The sequence below is a fragment of the Camarhynchus parvulus genome, chromosome 4 (assembly GCF_901933205.1).
Source record: "Camarhynchus parvulus chromosome 4, STF_HiC, whole genome shotgun sequence".
NCBI classification, from domain to species: domain Eukaryota; kingdom Metazoa; phylum Chordata; class Aves; order Passeriformes; family Thraupidae; genus Camarhynchus; species Camarhynchus parvulus.
The window spans coordinates 8,448,078-8,470,551 of record NC_044574.1 but is presented as its reverse complement, the minus strand read 5'-3'; the positions used below and the strand labels follow the sequence as shown (position 1 = coordinate 8,470,551).

Here is a 22,474-nt window from a genome sequence, read left to right as displayed (position 1 = left end):
TGATGAAGCAAAAGGCCATTTAGCCTCATGAGCCAGCAGAAGGTCATTCAGCCATGTTCTGCCTGCAGCCCTGAACAGCCAGGGTTGGTCCTCTGGTCCATGCTGCTCCTGCTGGGGCAGGGCTCAGGGCTGGCCACCAGTGTGTCCTTAAAGCATGCAAACAACTCACTTCAGGTTGCAACACTCCTCCCACAAGACAGTGGTGCTAAAAGAATGGTGTCTTTTCTTACCATGGCAAGGAAATTACCTGAACCCCATGTAATTTTTAATATTTTTTTAAATCTAGGATGGAACAGTGCTGGTGCCAGTCCCAGTGCCACAGATACTTCCTTGGATGCATGCCATTCCATGCCCAGCTGCTTAAAGCACAAAGGTTTGATAGTGGGCAGGCTGTACACAGGTAGGCAAACTTGCATGCCCACATCCAGGTCTCTGGAATGCATTTCAACAGGATCACTTGTAGGAATCAGTATTAAGTTTCCCAAGCTGCAACATCCCCTGCATTGTCTGCTACCAGCAAAACCAGGTTTTATTGAGTTCCCTTGCTTAGCCCCCAAAGTCAAAGCCAGGGCTGACACCTCTGTGCACACAATGGCTCGTGTGGCTATAAATACACCTACTAACAAATAAAAAAGACTGCCCTTCTACCAAAATGGCTATATAATTTATTATGAATACAAAACCTGAATTGGCCAGGACTTGCAAAGCAGCACTATAAAAAAAATTTAAACCTTCCTGGCACTACAAGTCCTAGTGCCTGGACACTTGGTTTTGCAAAGGACCCTCACAACTGGGAATAAACCCCAAATCAACTTTTTTTTTTTTTTTGGTAGAAGTAAGTTTCCCATGTTAACAAAAGCAGAATAGTTTTATTTAGTGTTCATCTCACACCTTTGACAGCTGCAGCTGTCAGGCACAGAAGTACAGTATTAAAATAAACTGAACAGAGTTGCTCATTGCAAAAAATCACACTATGCAAACCTGTGGATTGTAACATCAACAGTATAAAATGTAACAAAATTGGAACTTTTAATTTTTTTAAGCTTTTAAAGATAATAGTCCAGGCTATAAAACTATATAAGCATTGAATAAGAAATGTTAAAGTCAACAAGTCTACAACAGATACATCTTGTAAAAACTCAATAAATTATATATATATTTATAATATCTAGTAACATTTAAAACCATGCACAGTTTTGTACATTTTCTTTTTTCAGTACAGGAAAACTCTTTGCTTCGAGTACTTGGAATGTACACAATTAGCAGACATTTGTAAGAAAATACCAAAAAAATCTTTTTTTTTATTCCAACAAAACAAAAATCTATAGAAATCTACCTTCTCAAACTTCCACTGAAGTAACCTCAAACTATAAATTATTTATTTTAGGATAAGGATTCTGTGGCTCTAAGAAGAAAAAAATATTTAAATGAGATGCTGTCATCCTGTTATTCTGAAACATTGATATGCAATATGCACCAGAGAAAAATGAAAAGAAAGAATTCAGGATGTAATTTGCTTTGCCTCTTCTGGTAGTACATAAAGAAGACTTCTGGACAAAAAAAAAAAACCCACCCACAAAAATCCTCAGCCCAAACATCCCCCACTGTCAGCTTGATTCCTGCTAACATTCTTTAGGTCACTCCTGTGCTTTTACACAGCTATCTGGCGTTGAGGAACAAAACAGCATAGCATTCTAAACACCAAAAATCAGGCATCACTGGCACTTTCCAATGTGTTAGATGCAAAAGAAATATGCAGCTGTAGCAGCTCTCCAGCAAACAGTGTCACTATTCTGCTCACATGGCATTTCTGAAGCCCAAAATACAACAGTACTGGCAAAGGGGAGAGAAAAAACCTACCCTGCACCATCCAAAGTCAACATTTCACTTCGCTGCACACTTGTTATTAAATCGACCACAAAGAATACCTTCATTTGAAAATAGAAAAATAAACACCCACACCCCCTTAATGCACAGTGGTTAAACTGATGGAAGAATTCTTGGCCCTGTTTTTCTGAAATATGTAAAAATCATCTCTCTGCTGCTATTTGTTTGGTTTTAACCACTGGTGATGTATTGAAAAATAAACTTACCTTTGCTCACTGCAATCCAGGATAAACTAATATTTTTTTAATGAATACATATATATATTTATAACATTAAATGTAATTTGTTAAAGGACTGTACATCTATACATTCTCTCAATATTTCCCATAAACACAAAGGAAAAACTTGATTAATATATTTTTTCTCCATTTTTAATAAGTTAAAAAAAACACCCTTAAGTTTGGTGAAATTTAAAGTTTACAGTAACGCTATGCTATTTAAACCAATGAACAGATATGTTAATGTCTATAAATAACTTTACAAATATACATGTTAAGGTACAATTTTTAAAACAAAACTGTGAAGATACAAAACAAACAATCAAAAACATCTTTTCTTTTGCCCAGATCAGTATATCCTAGATTGCAATGCTCGTATCTTGAGACTCTCTCTCTCAGTACTGCTTTATGTTGCATTAGTATTATACATTCTTTTCTTTTAATATATTTATTTATATATATACATGATATATTTATAGATATATACACAGATTCTCTGGAATAAACCTTTTTGATATAAGTTAAAGGCTCTTGCCTACAGGTACCCGTAACTTCTTTCTCCAAGTCACTGCACGTAGATGGAGCCACTCTGGCCTCGAGGGGTGCATGGAGGAGCTGCTCCCCCCACTCCCCCCTGGCAAGCAAGAACAGGCAAACCCCAAAAATGAGATTTATTCATTTTTTCTCCCCCAACTGGCTGGTGTCAAAGGTCAGGGTGTATGCTCTGTTTCCCAGGGACCCCATGGGGTCTCTGCCATCCCTGGGCTCTGCTCCTGCCCTGGCACCGGCCTGTCGCTCCCAGCCCCGTGCAAGGGCCAAGGCGCTGACACTTCAGATGACTTGACCATCTCTTTTTACCATTTTTACTTTCATTTCTCCATGACAAATTTGCATTTTTCTTAGCTTTGTTCTCTCTTCTTCCAGAAAGGATTCCTTCTATGTAGCTGGGTAGTACGATCGTGAAGCTATAAAAACGACGACAACAAAAATATAGATATTTTTATAAATATATGAATCCCTGCAGGCAACGTGGCATTTCAGCTCCACCAAAAAGGTTCATGTACAGATTGCATAAGCGAAGAATTTCCACATTCTTGACACTTTTTTTTTTAAAGGAAGATTTCTTTTTTCTCTTTTCTTCGTATTGCAGGCACAGAACGGTTACTGTGGCACTCGGAACACGGAGGCTGGGAGGTCAGGGAGGTCAGCACTCCCCAGGTTCAACATTCTGCGTGGTAAAGGAAAAATCCCTAACAAAATGGAAAGTAAACAAAAAAAACAAACAAAAAAAAAAATCATCTAGGATAGATCATCTTGGCAAGAGATTAGTTCCTTCAGGCCAAACAGTGCTTCTTGACTTTTCATACAGCAATAGGGAAAAAAAAAATTTAAAAAAAAATTGATGAAAAAAGAAGTTACTTTTTTTTTTCTTTTTTTCTTTTTACCCTGAACAGCTTGTCAACAACACAAATCTCCAGGCACCATCACACAGTTCCACTGGAAGATCCTTCAGTACGGTTTCACGCTTGGCGCCCCGCACTCGTGCCTCCACGGGCACAATGCCCACCTGCCCATCTGTCTGTCTGTCCGTCCATGTGCCCGGGGGTGCTCACGTCCGGATGACGCCGTTGCAGGGCGGGTGCTTGGGCAGGCAGGGCTCATCAGGCAGCAGGTCATGTGCAAAGACCGAGTCATCCCCTGAGGAGCAGGTGCTGTGGGTGTCCTGCCCGGCCGGCGAGTACTGCTCGAAGGGCACCGAGAGGTCCAGGTACTCCTGCCAGGGTGACAGAGACATCAGTGCTGGGGGTCTCCCATGCCAGGGACCACGTGACCCCCTCCCAAACCCATCACACCACACTCACATCGGTGGATGTCACAGTGAGGACCCTGTCCAGGTCTTCCACCAGCTGCTTGAAGGTGGGTCGCTGCGAGGGGACGGCGTGCCAGCACTCCCGCATGATCATGTACCTGCACACGGGGACATGGCACAGTCACATGTGGCCAAGTGACACCCACCCAGCTGCCCACCCATCTCCAAACTGCTGAAGGAACAGCTGTGGCCAATACAGCTTCAGCCACAGCCAGCTGGGGGGAAGAGGAGGGTTTTGTGGAGGAATGGTCCTCATCACTGATCATCTGATGGTTTTGTGGAGCCATGGTCCTCATCACTGATCATCTGACACATGACCGTGCCCCCAGAGCAGGAGGAGGATCTGTCCTGAAGGTGACACACCCCAGGTGCCACCTGCCCAGTTGAGGGGAGGTGCTGTGTGTCACTCAGCAGCCTTGGGCTGAGGAAAGGCTACCTGGAGATGGCCACACAATTTCCCAGTGGGGATGTCCCAGACTCCAGAGCCCAGTGGGGTGTATTTGGCCTCAGAGGGAATGGGGAGTGCAGCAAGGTCAGCCCCCAGCACACACTCACAAATCATGGGTGCAGTTTGCAGGTTTGTCCATCCGATGGCCTTCCTTCAAGAGCTTGAAGAGTTCCTCAACGGGAATTCCTGGGTATGGAGACCCTCCCAAAGTGAAGATCTCCCATAGTAGCACTCCAAAAGACCAGCTGGAAACCAAAGAAAGATCTTTAAAATTCAATGAGGTTTTTTTTTCCAAGCCCCCCATATCCCATCCCCCTTGCTTGGCTTTATTTCTGTGCAGCCATGCATAGCTAACAAAGTCATCAATAGCATGACTAATTGCCTAGGCCATTTTTACTAGTTACTTGGAGATCTCTGCTGATCCAACTCAATAGCAAAGAAATCCCAGGCACCAAGTCTGAAATTGAAATGAGCATTTAATCAGATAGGTGACAGCCCATCTATCACCGCCAGCTCTTTGTTAGGTCTTCCACCAGCTCCACTGAATGGAACAAATCAAATTATTCATGCACGGCTTCACTGAATTGCAGGCTTGGAACCACAGGCCACTAATTGTGCAAGCTGATACCAAAACTTGCTTGTTACAACACCCATTTCACTGGCCAAGCCGGGGGAAAAATACCCCAACAAAAATCAGCAGAGCACTAATGTTACACACTTCAGTCCTGCAGCTGTGCTCTGGTTAAAAGTCCTTTTTTTCAAAAATATCTTTTGCCTTCTTCATTTTCTTTCTAAAAACAGGGATTATCTGTCTCTGTTTCGCTTTTCATACACACTCACTCTCCCATTCTCTAGCTTTGATTTATCTGTCATGCCCTCTGCAGCATTACCTAAGCAAGGAAAGTATGATTTAAGATTAATAAAAGCCAAAATATCTGAAAAATACAGAAATAGAAAGGATTTGTTTGTCCAATTGAGAGCAGTGAGCTCTGGGGAGAAGGCAGACTAGCTACAAAAATGCTATTATTGATCAAATATTACAATAAAAAGCTAGTGTATATGTGGAACTGCTTCAGCCCTTGCAAAATTCAGATGTGTTACTGATTTACATGTAAGGAATGCTCTGCTGTTTGATTACTGTGCAGAGGCACTAAAACAGATGAGACAGGATTAGAAAAAATAAAGAAAATAAATGAAATGGCAAAATTAATCTGAGGCTATATTTGCTGAATATTCTTTGATCAATTCTAACAAAAGACAGAACATTTCAAGCCCATTGCACATCCTTGACTGAAGTGTAACAGTCTGGAGCAAAGTGTGAAAGGTGCCGAGGGTAATTTGATTTCTCATGAGGTTTTTTGGCACAATATTTTTCAACTGCTGAATGAATCACCTCATCTATAACGTGGACGAAATACCTGCCTGCTTTCCAGTAATTTTTCAGCAGCTCCCTAGAAACCCTCAGATGAAAGCAACCAGATAACAGCAAAATAAAACCACGTGCGTGAAGATGCAGCTTGGAATCAATTCCTGTACTTTTGCATCCCCAGGCACTCCAGCAGGGAATGAGCCCTGGTCATGCTTAGTAGTACTTTTGTCTGTAAGATACTATAGGTGTTGATTTCCCTGTTGTATGTTTTTTTTTTTAAGTGTGGGTTTGCTTACACATCGCTCTGGTGAGTGTAGACCCGGTCAAACAAGGCTTCTGGAGCCATCCATTTCACAGGCAGCCGACCCTGTAATTAGGAAGACAATGGGAACATCCCATCAGCATATTCCCCCAGCCAAAACGGCACCATCTGAATCTTCTTTTCTAATCCAGTTTGAAACATTTTCATTAACAACCACATCTGCCTTCCCGGTCACTGGGCAAAGCAGCAGTGGCCATATAAACAGATTAGAGCATTTGATCCCTGGATCTTCACTGACAATCTCTGCAGTGAATGCTCTCTGTAGAGGACTGTATTTCACTGCCAAGGCAGGTTTAACATATCAGTGAATCTAAATCTTTGCATGGGAACAGCATCCAGGGCTCATAGATGCAGTGAATTCTGTGGCAGAGCATGGGACAACACTTTCCATCTCTTTGTCTGGAAAGTACAGTTGACTCCAAGTCCAAACCCAGTTTAGGCTCAATTTGAAGGGAAACTTCCAAAGAGTGAAGACAAGGGCCAGGTCCTCTAAGAAACAAATCCTGATCCTGCTGGAGGCTAAAGGAGGAGGTCAGATCCCATCCTACATCAGGGTCATAAACACAGACTGTCATGTGAGAAATACAAGATGAGAAAGGCTAGATTAATCATAATTCTCTGGGGCATTTTTTTGGCCCCTGGAGGGAGACAGAAAGTACTGTTCTGTGTTTGAACCACAATATGGTTATGGGGGAACTTTGTCCTCTTCTCACCCACTGTCTCACTGTGGGAGACAACTAGAGATGAGACACAGGCAGGATGTACAAATGGGATTATGCTCTCAGTTGTTCCACACGGCTCAAACAGGGAATAAACTATCTGATCTGTGATTAAAATTCCCAAGAATAGTTATTAGTTTATGATTAAGAAATCCTGGCAATTAAGGAAGATTTCTGATATGCCATTGAAGTGGATCAGGATGGACATGGTGGACTTCCAAGGACTGCTTGGATATTTAAACCCCTTGCAATCCCAGGACCCACAGGTTCTGCACTGCCCTCAATCTTCCACTGCCATCTCCTCACTCTGTTCTAGCCATGGTTTTCCCTCAGGGCTCAACATCTGCTGCAGGCTCTGAACCAAGACACGGGGCTTCTTCTCTCAGCCCTTCATTTGTAAATTTATCTCTACAGAAAATATAAACAGCTCCAGGCCTCAGCCCTTGTCTGGGGCCATCTTCTCACTCTTGGCAGTGGAGCCAAGAAGCTCAGATGTAAAAAAGAGAGAAATACATGAAAGACAGGTAGATCCAGGTATACAAGAAGTGACATTCCTCTGTCAAGGGCTCTGATGAGACAGAAGTTAGATCCTTGGGACCTTTATGAACAGTAGTGGAGCAGACTGGAAAGGCCTCCATTCCTTTTTGTGAGAAACCTGAGTTTCTCTTAGTCTAAAGCATCCTGGCCAGAGCTGAGACCTCACAACCACCTGCTAGCAGGACCAGGATCTGTCAGGGAAAAAAACCAGATAGTGGATAGACTCCTGGGACCAGCCTATCTACAGTCCCTCAGCAGGTGAAGTCCTTGTCAGATTTCTTCCTCCTAAGCCCCTCTAGGAAGGGAGATGTGGGACAAGGGCCTCTTGCTGCAGGGATGACCAAGCTCCCAGCCAGAAGGAGAACTGCGTGTGCTTGGCAGCTCTGTACTTACATTGGTGGTTTTCTTGTAATAGTCAATGTTGTGAACGTCTCTAGCGAGGCCAAAATCAGCAATTTTCATCACATTATCTTCAGTGACTAACACGTTCCTGGCTGCCAAGTCGCGATGAATGCACTGTGAAAGGTGAGCAAGCCAATACATAAGGGCTCGTTAGCTGGAACCAACAGCACCGTGTGGTTTATGAGCTGCTGTTTCATTGACTCCCAGGCTCATAAAGCTGTGGGCACTGCTCAGCTCCTGGCTCTGTGTGTCACTACCCCACCGTGCCTGCTCAGTGGGAACCACCTCTTAGCAACTCTAAATTGGTGGCCTTGGAGCCGGCACGGCCACGCACGCGCCTTTCCTCTCTGGGTGGGATGTACAGATGAGAAAGTCAACTCCTCTCCCCTGGGATGTGCAGCTGCTTTTCTGTGCTGCTTCCCCCAGCAGGGGAGTGCAGGATGAAGTTTAAGGATCTTCAAATTAAGGTATCCCAAATACATCCAAAATGCACAGACTCACAGAATGGTCTGGGTCACTGGTGCTTTTACAGGCATTTTGTGGGTGCTAATGGTCCTGCAGGTGAGAGCTGTGCAGCTGCATGGTTCAGGAATGCAGCCTGCATATGGGGACTTTGCACATGGATGGAACCTCTAGCTCCAAAACCCCAAGATACTTCATCAAGCAAAATCTGGCCTCTAAAGGGAGAAGCTTGCAATGTTTTGCCTGGGGTTGTCCCACCCACAGAGCATTCCCAGGCTTTGAACAGGTGGCTTTGACCAAGGCTTCTACCAAATGAGGTTTCTCAACTCACCTTCTGAGATGCCAAGTACTCCATGCCCCGTGCCACCTGGTAGGCACAGGAAACCAGGTCCTTAAACGTCAGCTGCTCCTCAGGCAGCTTGCAGGTGTCAAAGGAATAGTCCATGCCAGGTGGGCGCCGTGCCCTGAGGTATTCCCGCAAGTTCCCCTTTGACGCATATTCCACCAACACGTAGAGTGGTCCTGCAAGGAACAGCACATCAGCATCCAGCAGAGGAAGAGATGACCACCCAAATCTCATCTGGGCCAGTTTGGGCAGTCAGTGATTATAAAGAAGGGATGGCCAAATCTGAGCCTTTCACGACCCTGTAAGTCCTGGGCTGCTCTGCTACGTACCATCCTGTGTGCAGGCCCCGAGGAGGTTAATAATGTTTTTGTGCTTCCCAATCATTTTCATCATTTCCATCTCAGAGACCAGGTCAGAAAGGTCTTTGTCTGTTGCATCATCTGGAGAAAGTAGAGGAGGAATGCAAAAAAATGTCAGGAAGAAAGTAAGTGTTTAGGGGTATAGTTACAACTGCTGTGCAGCCATGTGGGGCTTTGATGGGGAAACAATACTCAGAATATGGAAGTATTTGGCTTTATTCTACTTTAGGAAGAAGGATCAAAACAAAAACAAAACCTACTACTATGGCAACAAAAAAAGACAAACAAATAAGTGGAGGTAAATGAATGGAAACCAATAATGCCTTTTGTCTTCTGTTTCATCCTCACAAGTATTAAAGAAAAAAATTCACATTTTGGTACCTGGTACCTGCTTTTCAGATAGTTTCGGTCCCTCATTTCTAGGGGACAAGAATTAATAATGGTGGAAGGTCAGGGCTGGGAGGGAATGTATTTTTTGGATGAAAAGTTGCAATTTCTCTACAAAAATAGAAAAAACTATCTACAAAAGTAGTAAAATTGGCAAAACCTCCCCAAAGGAATGTTTTGGTTTGGAAAGATGGAAATGCTCCTAAATTCCCAAACCAGCTTCAGAAAAGACTCAATGAAATGTAAATTAACCAAACCCATTTCTGATAAGAAATGAAGGAAATGTAAATTAACCAAACCCATTTCTGATAAGAAATATTATTTTTTTTTCCCAATGTCCCCCCATATAACCTCAAGCCCAGGCTGCTCACTGCCCTACGTGCTCCAGGTGAACTCCTCAGCTGTCTGTGGTTACTGTGTCTGGGGGCAGGATGGGAAGTGGAGACTTATCCAGAGGCACCTGCTGAATCCCCCATTTCTGTCTCCCTTTAACTTCTCAGGTGACTGGGACCAAGTTTCCTCAATGAAAAAGCTCCTCAGGAAGGAGTTTTCCAGCTGAAATTCTGCAAACTCCACCTGAGGCTGCTGCACAAGCTTTTGGTAGAACAGGCAGCGCTGGTTAGGGGAGGAGTAAGGAGTGGGCTGATTCACGGAGCTGGCTAGAAGTGAGGGGGATTCCCCTTCTTGTCAGGGATGCTATTACCCCCTGGCAGAGAACTGGGTTAATTCCCAGCCCCTCTTCCTGATGGGATTTGCACTTTTGCCTGCTCTCCAGGGACAGCCCTCACCCCCAGGCTACGTGGGTAAAGGGGAGGAGAGGCTGCTCCTGCTTTCTTCTGTTTGTACCTAGTTTGAATAAAAGAATTAAAAGAGGGGCAAAGAGAGGAAATCCCAGCACAATATGCTGTTCTGTCCTCTGTGGACTGCCCATACCTTTCAGCATCTTGACAGCAACTGTGATGGCCTTGTTTGGCTTGTCCTTATCAATCCCAATTGCTTCTGCCATCACCACTTGGCCAAAACAGCCCTCACCAAGCGGCTTCCCCAAGGTCAGGCTGGAGGGAGGAACAGACAGACAGACAGGGATGTTAGGGGGTTCTGGTGCGGGGACACTCCCAGCAGGCACAGAGACCCCAACCCGTGGCTCTGACTGACCGAGACCGTGTCAATTCCCACTTGGGATCTGGAGGTAGTTCCAGCTCAGAGACGTTGGCCAGCATGGGCCCATCGCTGGAGGAGAGGCGCGTGATCCGGACCAGGGGCGTGTTGGAATTCATGGAAGAGTTGGACTCCAGCGACACCTGCTTGGGTAGAGCAAATGAAGTGTTATTGCCAACTGTATCTCCAGGGCAGGCCATGTCTGAGATGGATCACTGTGGAGGTTTGAGCTCTCTGGGCCCATGGGCAGATTTCTGGGAATTTCTAACTGGGAAATGCCCCACCCTTGCAGAAATCCACTCCTTTAGGCACTTGTGGACAAGTGTTCAGAAGATGGAAAGGAGGGACGGGTCAGCCAGTGCCCTCCAGCATCAGGAGGTGTAATCCATCCAGTTGTTCTGTTGCATCTCCACAGCCCATACAGGCTATGAAGTGACTTCTCCCATCCTGGCACTCTCAATGCCCACTGTGAGCTTGCAGACAAAGCTTGAAATCTGTACCCCTCACTGTGGGGTTTCACGTGGTGTCTTTTGGCCCTGCTCCTCTGCTATTTCATGCAGCAGAACATCTCTAACTTCACAGAGAACCTTTGCCACCATCACAGGAACAGCTTTGGGCTCACTAGTGACATCTGTGAAAGCAGGAAAGAGCATTGGTTGTGCTCATTCTCCCCAAATCCCTGCTCCTCCAGGGAGCCTGGACTGGACTTTCCCTGCCAGATGTGCCTTCTGTGGCACTCGCAGCTGCAGTGCCAAAACCTCTTGGGCAAGGCCAACAGCAGTGGGGGCTGCTCACGAACCAGAGTCAGCTGCCACCTCTGCCAAAGCTCCATGGGCATAGAAATAAATAAAATATTATTTATTTTACACTTCTAGGCTGCAGCCAAATTATGTCCCTCTTGGGCAATGTTTTTCTGGTGGAGCTTCTCACCTAGAGAGAGAATTTCAAAGAGATGGAGGAGGAAAAAAAAAAAGAGGGATACCATAGAGGGGAATAGGAATCTTGTATCTACTTTCTGTTACCTGTCTCTTGAGTGGAAATTTGGAGACTTTTTGAACAGTGGGGGTGTTCATGGCCTTTTTGTTTGGCGTTTTCATCCTCCAGACAATCACCACGACCAGCACCAGGAGAAGGAAGAAAAAGCCAGTGCCATAACTGAGAATGCCAGTGTACACTGAGCCCGAATCATCCATCTCCATGAGCTCCTCGGCTGCAGGGTGACAAGAGATGGCAGTCAGGACAGGCTGGGCAGCTGCCCACACACAGCTACACACATACAGCACAGGGAATCTGGGCAGGACTTGTTCAGCTACATCAGTGTCAGTGACTGCAGTGAGGGGACTCTCCCAGGCCAGTGGTTTTCCACCTGCAGCTGTAGCTACAACATTAGTTCAGTTTGCCCTTTTGGGATCATTTTACTTTGGGTTTTTAAGAGCCCCCAGCCCACAGACTGAAAACCACTGCTCTAGGCTGAAGGCATCTTCACACGTCTGTGCTGTCCCTCTGACCAAGATCTTGCTCTCTCCACAAACCCACACAAGGTGGCTGGGATGCCTTGGATGTGCAGGACTGGGTTTGCTGCACTTTGTTGATTCAGATTCTTCAGCAAACACTTCCACCAGACCAGTGCCTGCCCTGAGGGACCAAGGGGCTTGAACAGCACGCAGCAGTGAGCCATGACACAGCCAGAGAGTCTCAAGAGAAAAATCTGCTTAATTATTTAATGAAAACTTAGTTCTGCTGGGAAGAGGCTGGAAGGTCTGTCCCAGAGAGGTGGAATAGCCAGGAGGATGATGGCATGAGCCCATCAGCAGTGGCAACCTGCTTGCAAGACTTCTTAGAGACCAGCAACGGCCAGCTGTATTTTCGCCCTTGTTCCTTGCAGGACAGGCATGTTGACCAGAGGAAGGAGCCATGGTGGGACTGATTTTCTGTCCCCCAAAGGTGTGCTGGCATCAGAGGGAGAGTCAGCAGTGGGAAGCTTTATGATGAAGTCATGCTGGTGTGGTTAGCTCAGGAATGGGTCGTGTCCATTGCTGAGCAGTCCCTCCAGCAAGCAGCAGGAGCCTTTCCCTGGCAGCAGCAGGCTCTGTTTCAAGTGTTTGGTGGCAGAGCCCAGGAGAACATGGAGAAAGGGCTGTTGGTGACACTGGGGGCTGCTCCAGCCTGTGTGCCAGCTGTGAAGGGCCTGATCCTGCCAATGGCCATCTCCTCCCACAAGACAGGAGTACCAGATCTCCTGGGATCAGGCACTATGGTTGGTTCTGCAGCTGCCTTGCCCTCTGCTATGGTAGGAATAGAGCAGAGGGCAATGGACAGGCATTGCAAGCTGAAGTTCCCCAGGTGGGCTGTATCCTGCACCCCTCTCTGTGGGGGCCTGCTGCTGCACAGACAGCTGTCCTTCACTGCATCTGACTTCAAAATAAAGTTGTACTTTTTCATTTTTGGTCAGTTTTCTCCTGCATATTTTTTGCTTAAACAAGAGGTGTGAAATCATAAACTGTAAAAGCAGGGTGTGAGTCGGATGAGACAACATCGCGATATTCTGAAAATAACAGAGACATTAGTCTTCCAACCAGAGGAAATGTTTTCTCATCCAGTGGATGTCAGAAACAGAAACAGGATCAGATCAGCTATTACAGAGCTGGCAAATAAACAGGAAAGATCAGCAGATCCCACTGGCAGCAGGGTTGGGCATGGAGGAGACCGTCCCAAGCCCCAGTAAAAGTGATTACATCCAAATCACCCGCACAGATAAAGTCAAGATTAGAAATGCCAAAGTTCCCGGTTTCTAAACACTTCCTGAGATGGATGTGTTGTGAGATGGACCCAAATGTGGTCATGATTGGGTAAATCAAAGTGGGCTCTTTAGGATTTTGGGTGCCTTTTCAGTAGGGGGGTATTGAACATACTCAAGGTTTGCTTCTGCACTATCTGCAAGGCACAGCACATATGAGATTCAGTGTGAATATTGCTGGTACTTCCCTGGACCATGCTCAAGCCTGCCCTGCAGCCAGAGGCAGATTCAGCAGGTGAAGGGGCAGCACAGCCCTATTCCCCCTTTTGCAGAACAGCTCTCTCTGTTGCACATTCAGTGCTGGCTTCATTGTCAATGAGAGCTTTGCACATGAAAGGACCACAAAATTGAGGTCACTCTGGCCTCAGGTTTCAAGCCCACTGCAGCTTTCATCGATCCCAGCTGGAGCAGGCAGCATGCAATGCCCCTGGGAGCCAGGACTCCTGTGCTCTGCCTACAGATGACTCTCCTTGACCTTCTGTTTGAGATCACTATCTTGGCCTGCTCATCCGTGAAGTGGAAATAATGCTACAGGCAGGGAAGGGTGTGCTCACACCAGACACTTATGCATCTAATTTTAGGTTAAGATATGAGGTCAGACAGAAAGGATCCTTCATAAGATGATCCACAGTTCATGTCCAATTTAGGTGCCCTGGATCATCTGATGGGGAGGTTTTCTTCTCCCACTGTCTGTGTAAGAACACAAAGCTCCTTATTTTGGCACTTAACAGCCCTAACAAAGAGGCTGTGAATACCTCCCTCTTATTAGACAGAAAAAAGATTCTGTGCATTTTACTGTATCATTACTACAATAATTTAAATTTTGAGATGCAATGCAAAAAGAGTCAGCTGCAAGTATGCAACAGGGGTCTGCAGCAAATCCCAGAGAAGAGACCTCCCTGGGAAACACCCTGCTCCAAGCAAGGGGCGGCCCCGGGAACTTGGCATTTCCAAAGCAAAACAACCTAGAGAGGGAGGGAGAGGCCAGCACAGAAGGAAATACCTGGTAGCACCGTCAGCCAAGCAGAGTGATGTGAGAACCCAATAGAATTCCCTGCGAGACAAGTATACTCCCCAGCATCCTCAAAAGTAACATTTCGCAAGTACAGAATCTCTAGCTCCTTATCCGTTGTGTTAACACCTGCCGTCTAGGGGGAAAAAAAACACACACATATAGAAAGAGGGAAAACAGAGAATAAGCCACATTCCCAGCAAGTGTGAGGACACCACAGGCAAATTTCAAAAGCAGATTAAGGTGTTTTTTTAATCATTTTCCAATGGCCCATCTTCCGCATTTATTTATTCATTCCCCTCTGCAACCTGTAGTCAAAAGCCAAAAAAAAAAAAGTTCCCTTCACCAGGTTCTTACTCTGTCCCACTAAAGAAGCATGCAAGCAAAAGCATCCAAATGAAAAATTGCCCCCACAATATGACTGCCTTTGGGTTAGTGAGGTGAGTACAGGGGTGGGGAAAAAGAGATGGGAAATGAGGACAGACAGAAAGAAAGGGGAAAGGAGGGGAGATGTAGTGGGGAAAGATTCAAGTGCTGATCAGAGGAATATACAAACATTATGGTTCATGAGTTTATTGAAAATATAGAATTCTAGAATTTTTTAGAATTTCTTCAGTGGGCACCTCAAATCTGTATATTGACTACACAGACCTTGACACTGCAGTAGAAATCTGGCTGATAACCAGAGGGTGCCTGTAAGGAACTTTCCTGTAGTGGCACCAAATAACACAGCAGTCAAGCCCTCTAGGCTGGAGTCAAACCCCAGAGCCCATGAGACTGGTTCTCCTCTCTAGTTAACATGTTTGCTTGCATGAGCCAATGTTGATATTTATTTCTCCATTAATTCTCGAAAGGACAAAACTGATTAACTCAGTTTTGTAGGCGAAAACTCAAAACAGTTTGGTTTTCCAGAGCTTGGAATGTCACAGGTCATTAACATGCAATTCTGTTATCAGCACTCAATTGTAAAGAAAGGAAAGGAAAGGAATAAAAGTATGAAAAGTTGATAGGAAAATCTGACAGTCATTTTATTGTGGGAATTTTTCCATGGCAATTGCTGTATAGGCGTTACAGTCTTGTAAAAAAAATTAGCAAGAAAATAAGATAAAGCCATTCAGCATCAGTTGACAGGGTATAATACAAAATGAATAGTAATTTTAATCACTAGATTCTTAAAAATGTTATAGCTCATTCTTGCAGTTGCCAGGGCCTTGGGACAGAGTCTGTGGTTTACCTGGTTTTGGTTTGCGAATGTGGAGCCAAAATGGCTTTTCGGCTATGCCTACGAAATTGTTGGCTCTACACAGATATTCTCCTTCATCTTGTTCTGTCACATTGAACAGATTTAGGTTAGCATCGGCTTCAGCGTTTTTACTGATCCAAGACTGCAGGAATAGACAGAAACCTGAACTTCAGTAAACCAAACAATAGCTGCATGGCACCTACATCAGCTAGGATTGACTGTGCACGGCTGTGGTGACATCCCCGGCTCACCCTGGGCTGAGACACCTCACCCAGCACCTGGCTGGTGAAAAGAAGCTGCCTTTGGCCCCCAAACCACGTGCAGGTGAGCTCCCTTCCCTTCACACATGCGATTTCTTTGTAAAAACAGACCAGTTTGCCCCTTCTCCATCTGACAGCACTCAAAGGCTCCATGGTTTCTTAACAACTCCACAGACAGGAGCAGCAGAGAGACGGCTTAAAGCAGAGATTTGTGTTTGCAAGCCGGCTCAGCAAATACTGTTTCAATTATCAGATTCCAAAATAGAATTTGGAAACAAAATATAAGCAGCAGCGGTCTGAAACTCGCTGCTGACTTTGCCTTTCAGAAATTAGCTGTAATTTTTTCCACTGCTTATAGGAGCCTCTTCTTTACTAAATAAAGTGGTGTATATAAATCAAACAAACTTCAGACTTTTAAGCAATGGGTTTATTTCTCTTCTTCTATGCTGCCACAACAGCACACCAGCTTTTTCCCTAAACACTAAACACTTGTTTTTATTTTGGCTGAAAATGCATAACTGTTTTAAGTGGCCTCAGAAGAAGCTTCAGTTCTGGAAATGAAAATAAAGCAAATGTCTTCTCTGTTTTGGTCTTACACTCTCCAGCCCAGGCTTGATGCCTTTCATTTCCAAGCCTGATCCTGGCAATATGACTTTTGCAGCTCATTAAAATCATTGGGGTAGCCAGCTCTGATAGGTTATTAGGAACTGAACCCAGAGGAGGCACCAGAGAGGAGTCCCAGTGTCCATGTCTGATGACAAACACTACTGGTTTTGACCTGAGCTCATCTCCAAGGTTTACGTGCAAGTCTGTCTGCCCTGACTAGTGGGGAAACGTGCCTGCCTGCTGTTGCTGCCTTGTTTATAATTAAACCAGGCATGTTTCAATGCAGAATGTACTATTTAGCTTTTGACAAAGCTTGGGCACAGTGTTGCCAGCCCCCCTCTGTAACTGGAATGCATTTAGTGCCCTTCTGCAAAGAAAAAGGGGTTTTCTTTGATCACAAATTAGCTCAGGCTTTCAGGAACTGATGCAGGTGATGGCATGGTTTTGTCAGGCTGTTTAAAAAATGGTTTGAAAGTACAGCATTCAACTTATCCATCTGGACTTGGGTGGGGTTTGACACCCCCTCACCCTCCCGTTTAGATGTAGGGAGGGGAATTTCACATGCTGGGCACCTCTCTGTCTCCCTTGCTGGGATGGAGACTGGGATATTCCCCACACTTAAACTGCCCCAAAGCAGCTGCTACACTCCACAAAATCTCCTGAAAGCAGGAGGGAAGGGCAGGCTGATAAAAAAAGCCTTATCTCCCTGCAGGCAGCAGAGCACAGGGCAGGAGAGAGCAGTTCTGTTAACAGCACCCTGCTCCTGCCAGGATGCTGGGGCGGGGCAGCAGCGCTGCATGGCATGAGGGAAACAACTCCATAACGCCAATGGACAGCCCTGAGACCACAGCAAGATCATTTTATCAGATCTTTACATATCAAAAACAAGCACACCACATTTAAAAAGGAAAAGAAGAAAAATCCCTGCAAAGCTGGGCCTGACACAGCTCTGTGGAGGCCCAGGACTGGCGCACAAAAGATGCATCCCAAAATGGAAATGCTCCGTGCCCCAGCGCTGATGCCGGCATTAACACAATTCAAAGCATTCCTGATTAACCAGAAGTAGTAAATAGACGTGTGCTGGTCCTATTCAGCAAAAAAACATAAAACCAAACAAAACTTGTGCTTTCAAATGCCTGCCTGTGCTCCCCTTCAAGGAATGCAGAGCCTTTGCCGTCCACAGAAGAGAAGGTATTTGGCAATTCTAATTACCTACCCACCCCGGTGCCGCTCCAACTTAATTTTAAAACACTATTTATAAGGACTATTTATATGTTCTTTGCCACAGCAAAGCAAAATGGGGGCTTGTGCTTGTGACACAAGGCACTGTTCACAGCCGCTTTGCAAACTTCCAAAAGGTAGCACTTTATCCCACAGGGACCACACACGGAGCTCGGAGACTATATGAGATGGCATGTGACACAACCAGCTATTCAGAGTTTGGTGCTGGGCTGTGAAACCAGGGGGAAATTCAAATATGCATAATTCAAACACATTTGGAGAGGTGGCGAGGAATAAAAAGTTTTCTAAGCTCGCAAGAAGCACATGTTGCCAGTCCTGAAGAACTGTCTCCAACCATTTCTTCCAACCAATCTGTTATTTCAATCTGTGTAATTATTTCCAGGGTCTCTGGCTTTTATTATAATGTATCTGGCTGCGTTACAGTTTTGTAGATACTGTCTGATAAGTGGTGGTTGTTTTTTTTTAAACTTCATACAAAGAGAAGAAGGGTGTGTGCAGCAGGATGCGCACAGGGAATGTCCACACACAGGACAGCCTCAGCTTGAAGCTGCAGAGACAAAACCTGCTTTCAGCACTAACTGCAGAGCCAGAAAAACTCAATTTGGCCCTATATATTTTAATAAATACCACCACATGATGGCTTTAACTATTTTTTAAAGTATTTTAGAAGTCCAATGTGCTTCTCACTCCCTATTCCCTACTTTTATATTTACATTGGTTGAAGGGAACCAAATCCCTTGGCTTTGTTATGACTGTAATCTGAAAGTTGCCTTTCAAGGAAGGATTTTAGCAAAGTCTTACTATGTGCTTTTTGCTCAATTTAGAAAAAAGAAACGGCTTTTCTGAGCATTGATAACAGCAATGTTCACAAATTTAGTGGCTGGAACAAGATTATGTTGGCTCTCAGGTGCTGGTAGTTCAGCATTATTTGGTATGTGCACGCTGCAAATGCTTACTTGGAAAAGGAAGAATGTGTTTTAGTTGGGAGACTTTTATTTTAATAAACCCTGAAAATACCTCCATTGAAGCTGTAAAAAAAAAAGGGTATTTTTACAATTTTAGGTCAAATGCAATCTGACAGCTCTTTCATTATGCTGCATGTCTCACAATTGCCTCAGCTCTTACAACTTTACTTATCTGTGCCACCACAGTAGTAGTGTTATCTCTGGCAAACAGAAGAGTCTGGAATATCGATTTCAGGACATTTTTGCTGTACCCCCTCCAAAAAGAGGAGTAATCCACTGGGCAGGCTTACAGAAGGACTGCCGTGAGGGTGAGAAGGAGGAGCTTGTACCAACCTTCAGCACTGTGACATACGGGGTTCCATCGGGTCCGTATTTGCTGCCATTGACTTCCACGTGTTTCAGCCACTGGATGTGAGGCTGGGCATCGCTGTAGACCTTGCAGTGAAATTCCACATTGCTCCCCACCACCACAGTCTGGTTGGCAGGGAGCCCTGCTTGCAGGATTGGTCGGTGGGGTGACCTTTCTGAAAAACAGAAAAGAAGGGAAATTCTAATTTACTTGTCTTATTTTTCCCCCAGCAAGTATTCTCCTCTGAAATGTTAATCTTCTAGCTTTTCAGGGGAAAGGGTACAAATTAGGGTGTCCTGATCACTGCTCTACCCAGGGCTTCTCAAGCCAAACAGGGAAAGACCACCTGGGAAGGGAGGGGGCATTTCAGCCCTCTCATTCCTTCTTGGGCCCTCTGCAGACCCACTAATTTACTGATCACAGATGTGAGCCCAAATTGTTGGCCAAAACGAAGCCTGTTGTTGGTTTCAGAAGACACATGATCCAACGCTTTGGGAAAGAAACCAAGCTCCTGCTTCCCATATCCTATCAGGCAGCTATTCCACCCCAGACGAGCTGTTGAGGGAAAGCAGAGGGATCTCACCTAGCACATCGAGCTGGTAGGTGTGCCTAATGTTGCCATATTTGTTCTCCACGACGCAGGTGTAGTTCCCTCGGTCTGACGGCACAACGCTCTCCATCACCAGGCTCCACTGCTGGTGTCGCAGCTGGGAGAAGAAATCAAAACATTAAGACCTTGCAAACCAATGAAAAATCACTGAGCTTCCACACACTCGGACCCCAGAGGAAGCCTGAACACCACAAGGATCCATTTACAAGGGTAATTAAAGGAAAAGGAAAAAGTTTTTCACAGAAGGAGTCAAAGTTCTGGAATGGTCTGCCCGGTGAGGTGGTGGAGTCACCATGCCTGGATGTGTCTAAAAAAGACTGCATGAGGCACCTGATGCCATGGTTTGGTTGAGGTGTTAGAGCATGGGTTGGACTCGATGATCTTTAAGATCTCTTCCAACCCAGTGATTCTGTGAATTCTGTAAAGTCTTAATGAGAAAAAGCATTAAGACCAATCAAAAGTGATGCAACACAATGTAACACATTGAGATTTCAATGGGAACTTCTATGTTTCCACAATAATCAGAATAACAAAGCTAGCTGACAACTGAATGTGGCATCTCCGACTCAAATAACGACATCAGCAGGAATCACATAGGATCTACATTTTATGTATTTTATATATTTCAATATTCTGATCTATATTTTAAAATGTGTGCGCTATGGAGGCAACAGGTTATGGCATTTGTCTGAAGAGAAACAGGTTTCTCCAACTGAGTTGGTCCCCTAAATTCTCTCTAAAAAACAGGAGCAAACATGTCCAGCCTCAAATCTCATCTCTAGGATGCTCGGCCAGCCCTTCTATTTTGGCATTGAGTTTCATACTGGTTGGTTTTCTGGATGTGGCTCATGTCCAGAGCTGATGGTGGTTCAGTAGCAGAAGGGAAAGCACAAATCCTGCCTCCACCCTGACCTGCTGCCCTGTGATCTCAGCTAGAACATTTGTTTCTAATGATTATAAAGGAAATAATGGATATGGAAAGCAAATCTTGAATCAATACAGAAAGCAACCAACAGTGACAAAGATGACTTCAGGGTGCATAGCATATGAAAGCTCTCCAAATCTCTGGATATTAATTTGATGCCTTCTGCTGTCCAAAGCAGAACATTTAACTTTATTAAACATTTTGAAGGTGACCCCAAGGATACAGAAATAGGAGATTTACAATAATGCTGTACTATAGAATGTCAGGGGCTGATGGAAAAAAACAAGGGTGTAATTGCTCCTGAAGATTTCTTGCTGCAGCAGGTGAACTCAAATATGAAGTCATTTAACCTCTTTTGCTGCACATAAATTGCATCCACATGCTTTCCCTAAGAGGGCCAAGTTGCAATCAAAGCCAGAACTTTGCAAAGAGCAGGTTTAAAACCATAGGAGACTAGACAGCTTAGTTGCAAGATAAGCAAGCAAATGTAATTTTAACAATTTGAAGACCTCTGCAGCCCTGAAAACAGCACTACCGAGCCCCCCGTACTTCAGAGAACGCTGAATATGGCATTTCTTTTCATTTTAGCGTATGGGTAACAGGAGGCTGTGACCAAACATGTGGTACAGACATCTGTCACAGCTGTGGCAGATGTCTGGTCAGCTCTGACTGCACCTCTGCCCACCCAGGATGGCACAAATGGAGCTCAATGAAGGAGCAGAGTCAACATCTCACCTTTTGTAGAGCAACATCCCTCTTGCTGCACCTCTGTAACCGTGTGGAAATTACAGAGTGAGAGAAGCTCTGAGAACAGAGCCTGGACCCCGAGCGCAAAGCTGAACACACCACACTGTCAGGGAAGTTTCAATGCAAATTTGGGGCTGCTCAGTGGCTCATTTCCACACTGGCTTGTCTCAAGGCTTCTTTAAATCCACTTTTCAGCATTGCAAAATGTTTGCATCTGGAACCCCATGAGCTACTCCAAGGAAATGGAGCTCCAGACACATGGATGACTCCCTAGTCTGACCTATATTCTAAAACCAGGTCCAAACTAGGTGTTTTACAAAGGATGCACTTTCAAAGACACTTTTATGACAATTTCAAAAATTCCTCTTCACCAAGTTTGTGATGGGAACTCCGTACTCTGAATAGAGAAGAACCTGGGGGCACAGACTTGTGGGGCAGAACTTGCTTGGAAACTTAGGAAGACATTTTTAGTTTTGAAAGCCTTCGGCAAAAGACAGTAATTCTAATGTTAGGATAGTCACTGCACTCAATAAAACCCTAGAAACATGAAGTGACTTAGTGCAGGCATTAATCAAGTGGGTGAGATACTGGAAATCCCTCTGGTTTATTTGGTGTTGTCATTCTTGGCTCCTTGTGAAAAAAACATTTACAGACACACTTGGAACCTCGTGTTTGCCAGACTGGTATGCAAGTCAGTGCAATGGTCTGGGGAAGGGATAATCCTCCATCTCCCCTCCCCCTCAATCCTCCCTTCTAGGGTCATTTAACACACACAGGCTTACAATATCAGAGATTCCAACACGGATTTAACCATTAATGCTCTCTGGGAAATTTCATATGATAAGTCATATGAATTTCTTTCCTTTACCAGTTAAGGATGAACTGTAACAAAACCAGGTTAGCCTGCCTATCATGTTTTCAACACTCACCCTTCTCTCTTGCAGGTTTTACACTGGGCAGCCACACAGGTCTAAATGACATGCGCAAGGGGCAGATGTGGAAGAGTGGTCAGCCTTCATTTGCTGACAACAGACTTCTCACAACCAACATTAAAAGTCTTTCACACACTGAAAACAAATGAGAACATTCCCAGCTCAAGGATTTCTAGGTTAAGACCAGATCTCGAAATGAAGCAAGCCAACCAAACTCTGCCAGATCTGGATCTTGCTCATTCTTTTCAAGCTGCCTAATCCCGTTATGAAGTTAAGTTGTAACAGGGAATTTAAATCTTAAA

General features: G+C 44.9%; 1 protein-coding gene across 6 annotated transcripts in view; it reads right to left on the bottom strand.

Annotated features, from left to right (window-relative positions):
- Positions 1 to 642: 642 nt before the first annotated feature.
- Positions 643 to 22,474, bottom strand: part of FGFR3 (fibroblast growth factor receptor 3) — a 54,796-nt gene continuing 32,964 nt past the window's right edge. The window contains exons 5-17 of one of the 6 annotated variants that reach the window (XM_030948315.1): positions 19,542 to 19,665; positions 18,943 to 19,133; positions 15,528 to 15,678; positions 11,501 to 11,694; positions 10,482 to 10,627; positions 10,260 to 10,381; positions 8,910 to 9,020; positions 8,566 to 8,756; positions 7,764 to 7,886; positions 6,089 to 6,159; positions 4,531 to 4,668; positions 3,968 to 4,073; positions 643 to 3,879 (exon numbers count right to left, since the gene is read on the bottom strand). In XM_030948315.1, coding sequence (XP_030804175.1) covers positions 3,715 to 3,879; positions 3,968 to 4,073; positions 4,531 to 4,668; positions 6,089 to 6,159; positions 7,764 to 7,886; positions 8,566 to 8,756; positions 8,910 to 9,020; positions 10,260 to 10,381; positions 10,482 to 10,627; positions 11,501 to 11,694; positions 15,528 to 15,678; positions 18,943 to 19,133; positions 19,542 to 19,665 — 1,833 coding nt within the window. In that variant the 3' untranslated portion in view covers positions 643 to 3,714. Of the gene's footprint in view, positions 3,880 to 3,967; positions 4,074 to 4,530; positions 4,669 to 6,088; positions 6,160 to 7,763; positions 7,887 to 8,565; positions 8,757 to 8,909; positions 9,021 to 10,259; positions 10,382 to 10,481; positions 10,631 to 11,500; positions 11,695 to 14,284; positions 14,430 to 15,527; positions 15,679 to 18,942; positions 19,134 to 19,541; positions 19,666 to 22,474 lie in introns of all 6 variants that reach the window. The other 5 variants (XM_030948316.1, XM_030948318.1, XM_030948317.1 and 2 more) reach the window with 5 other exon arrangements.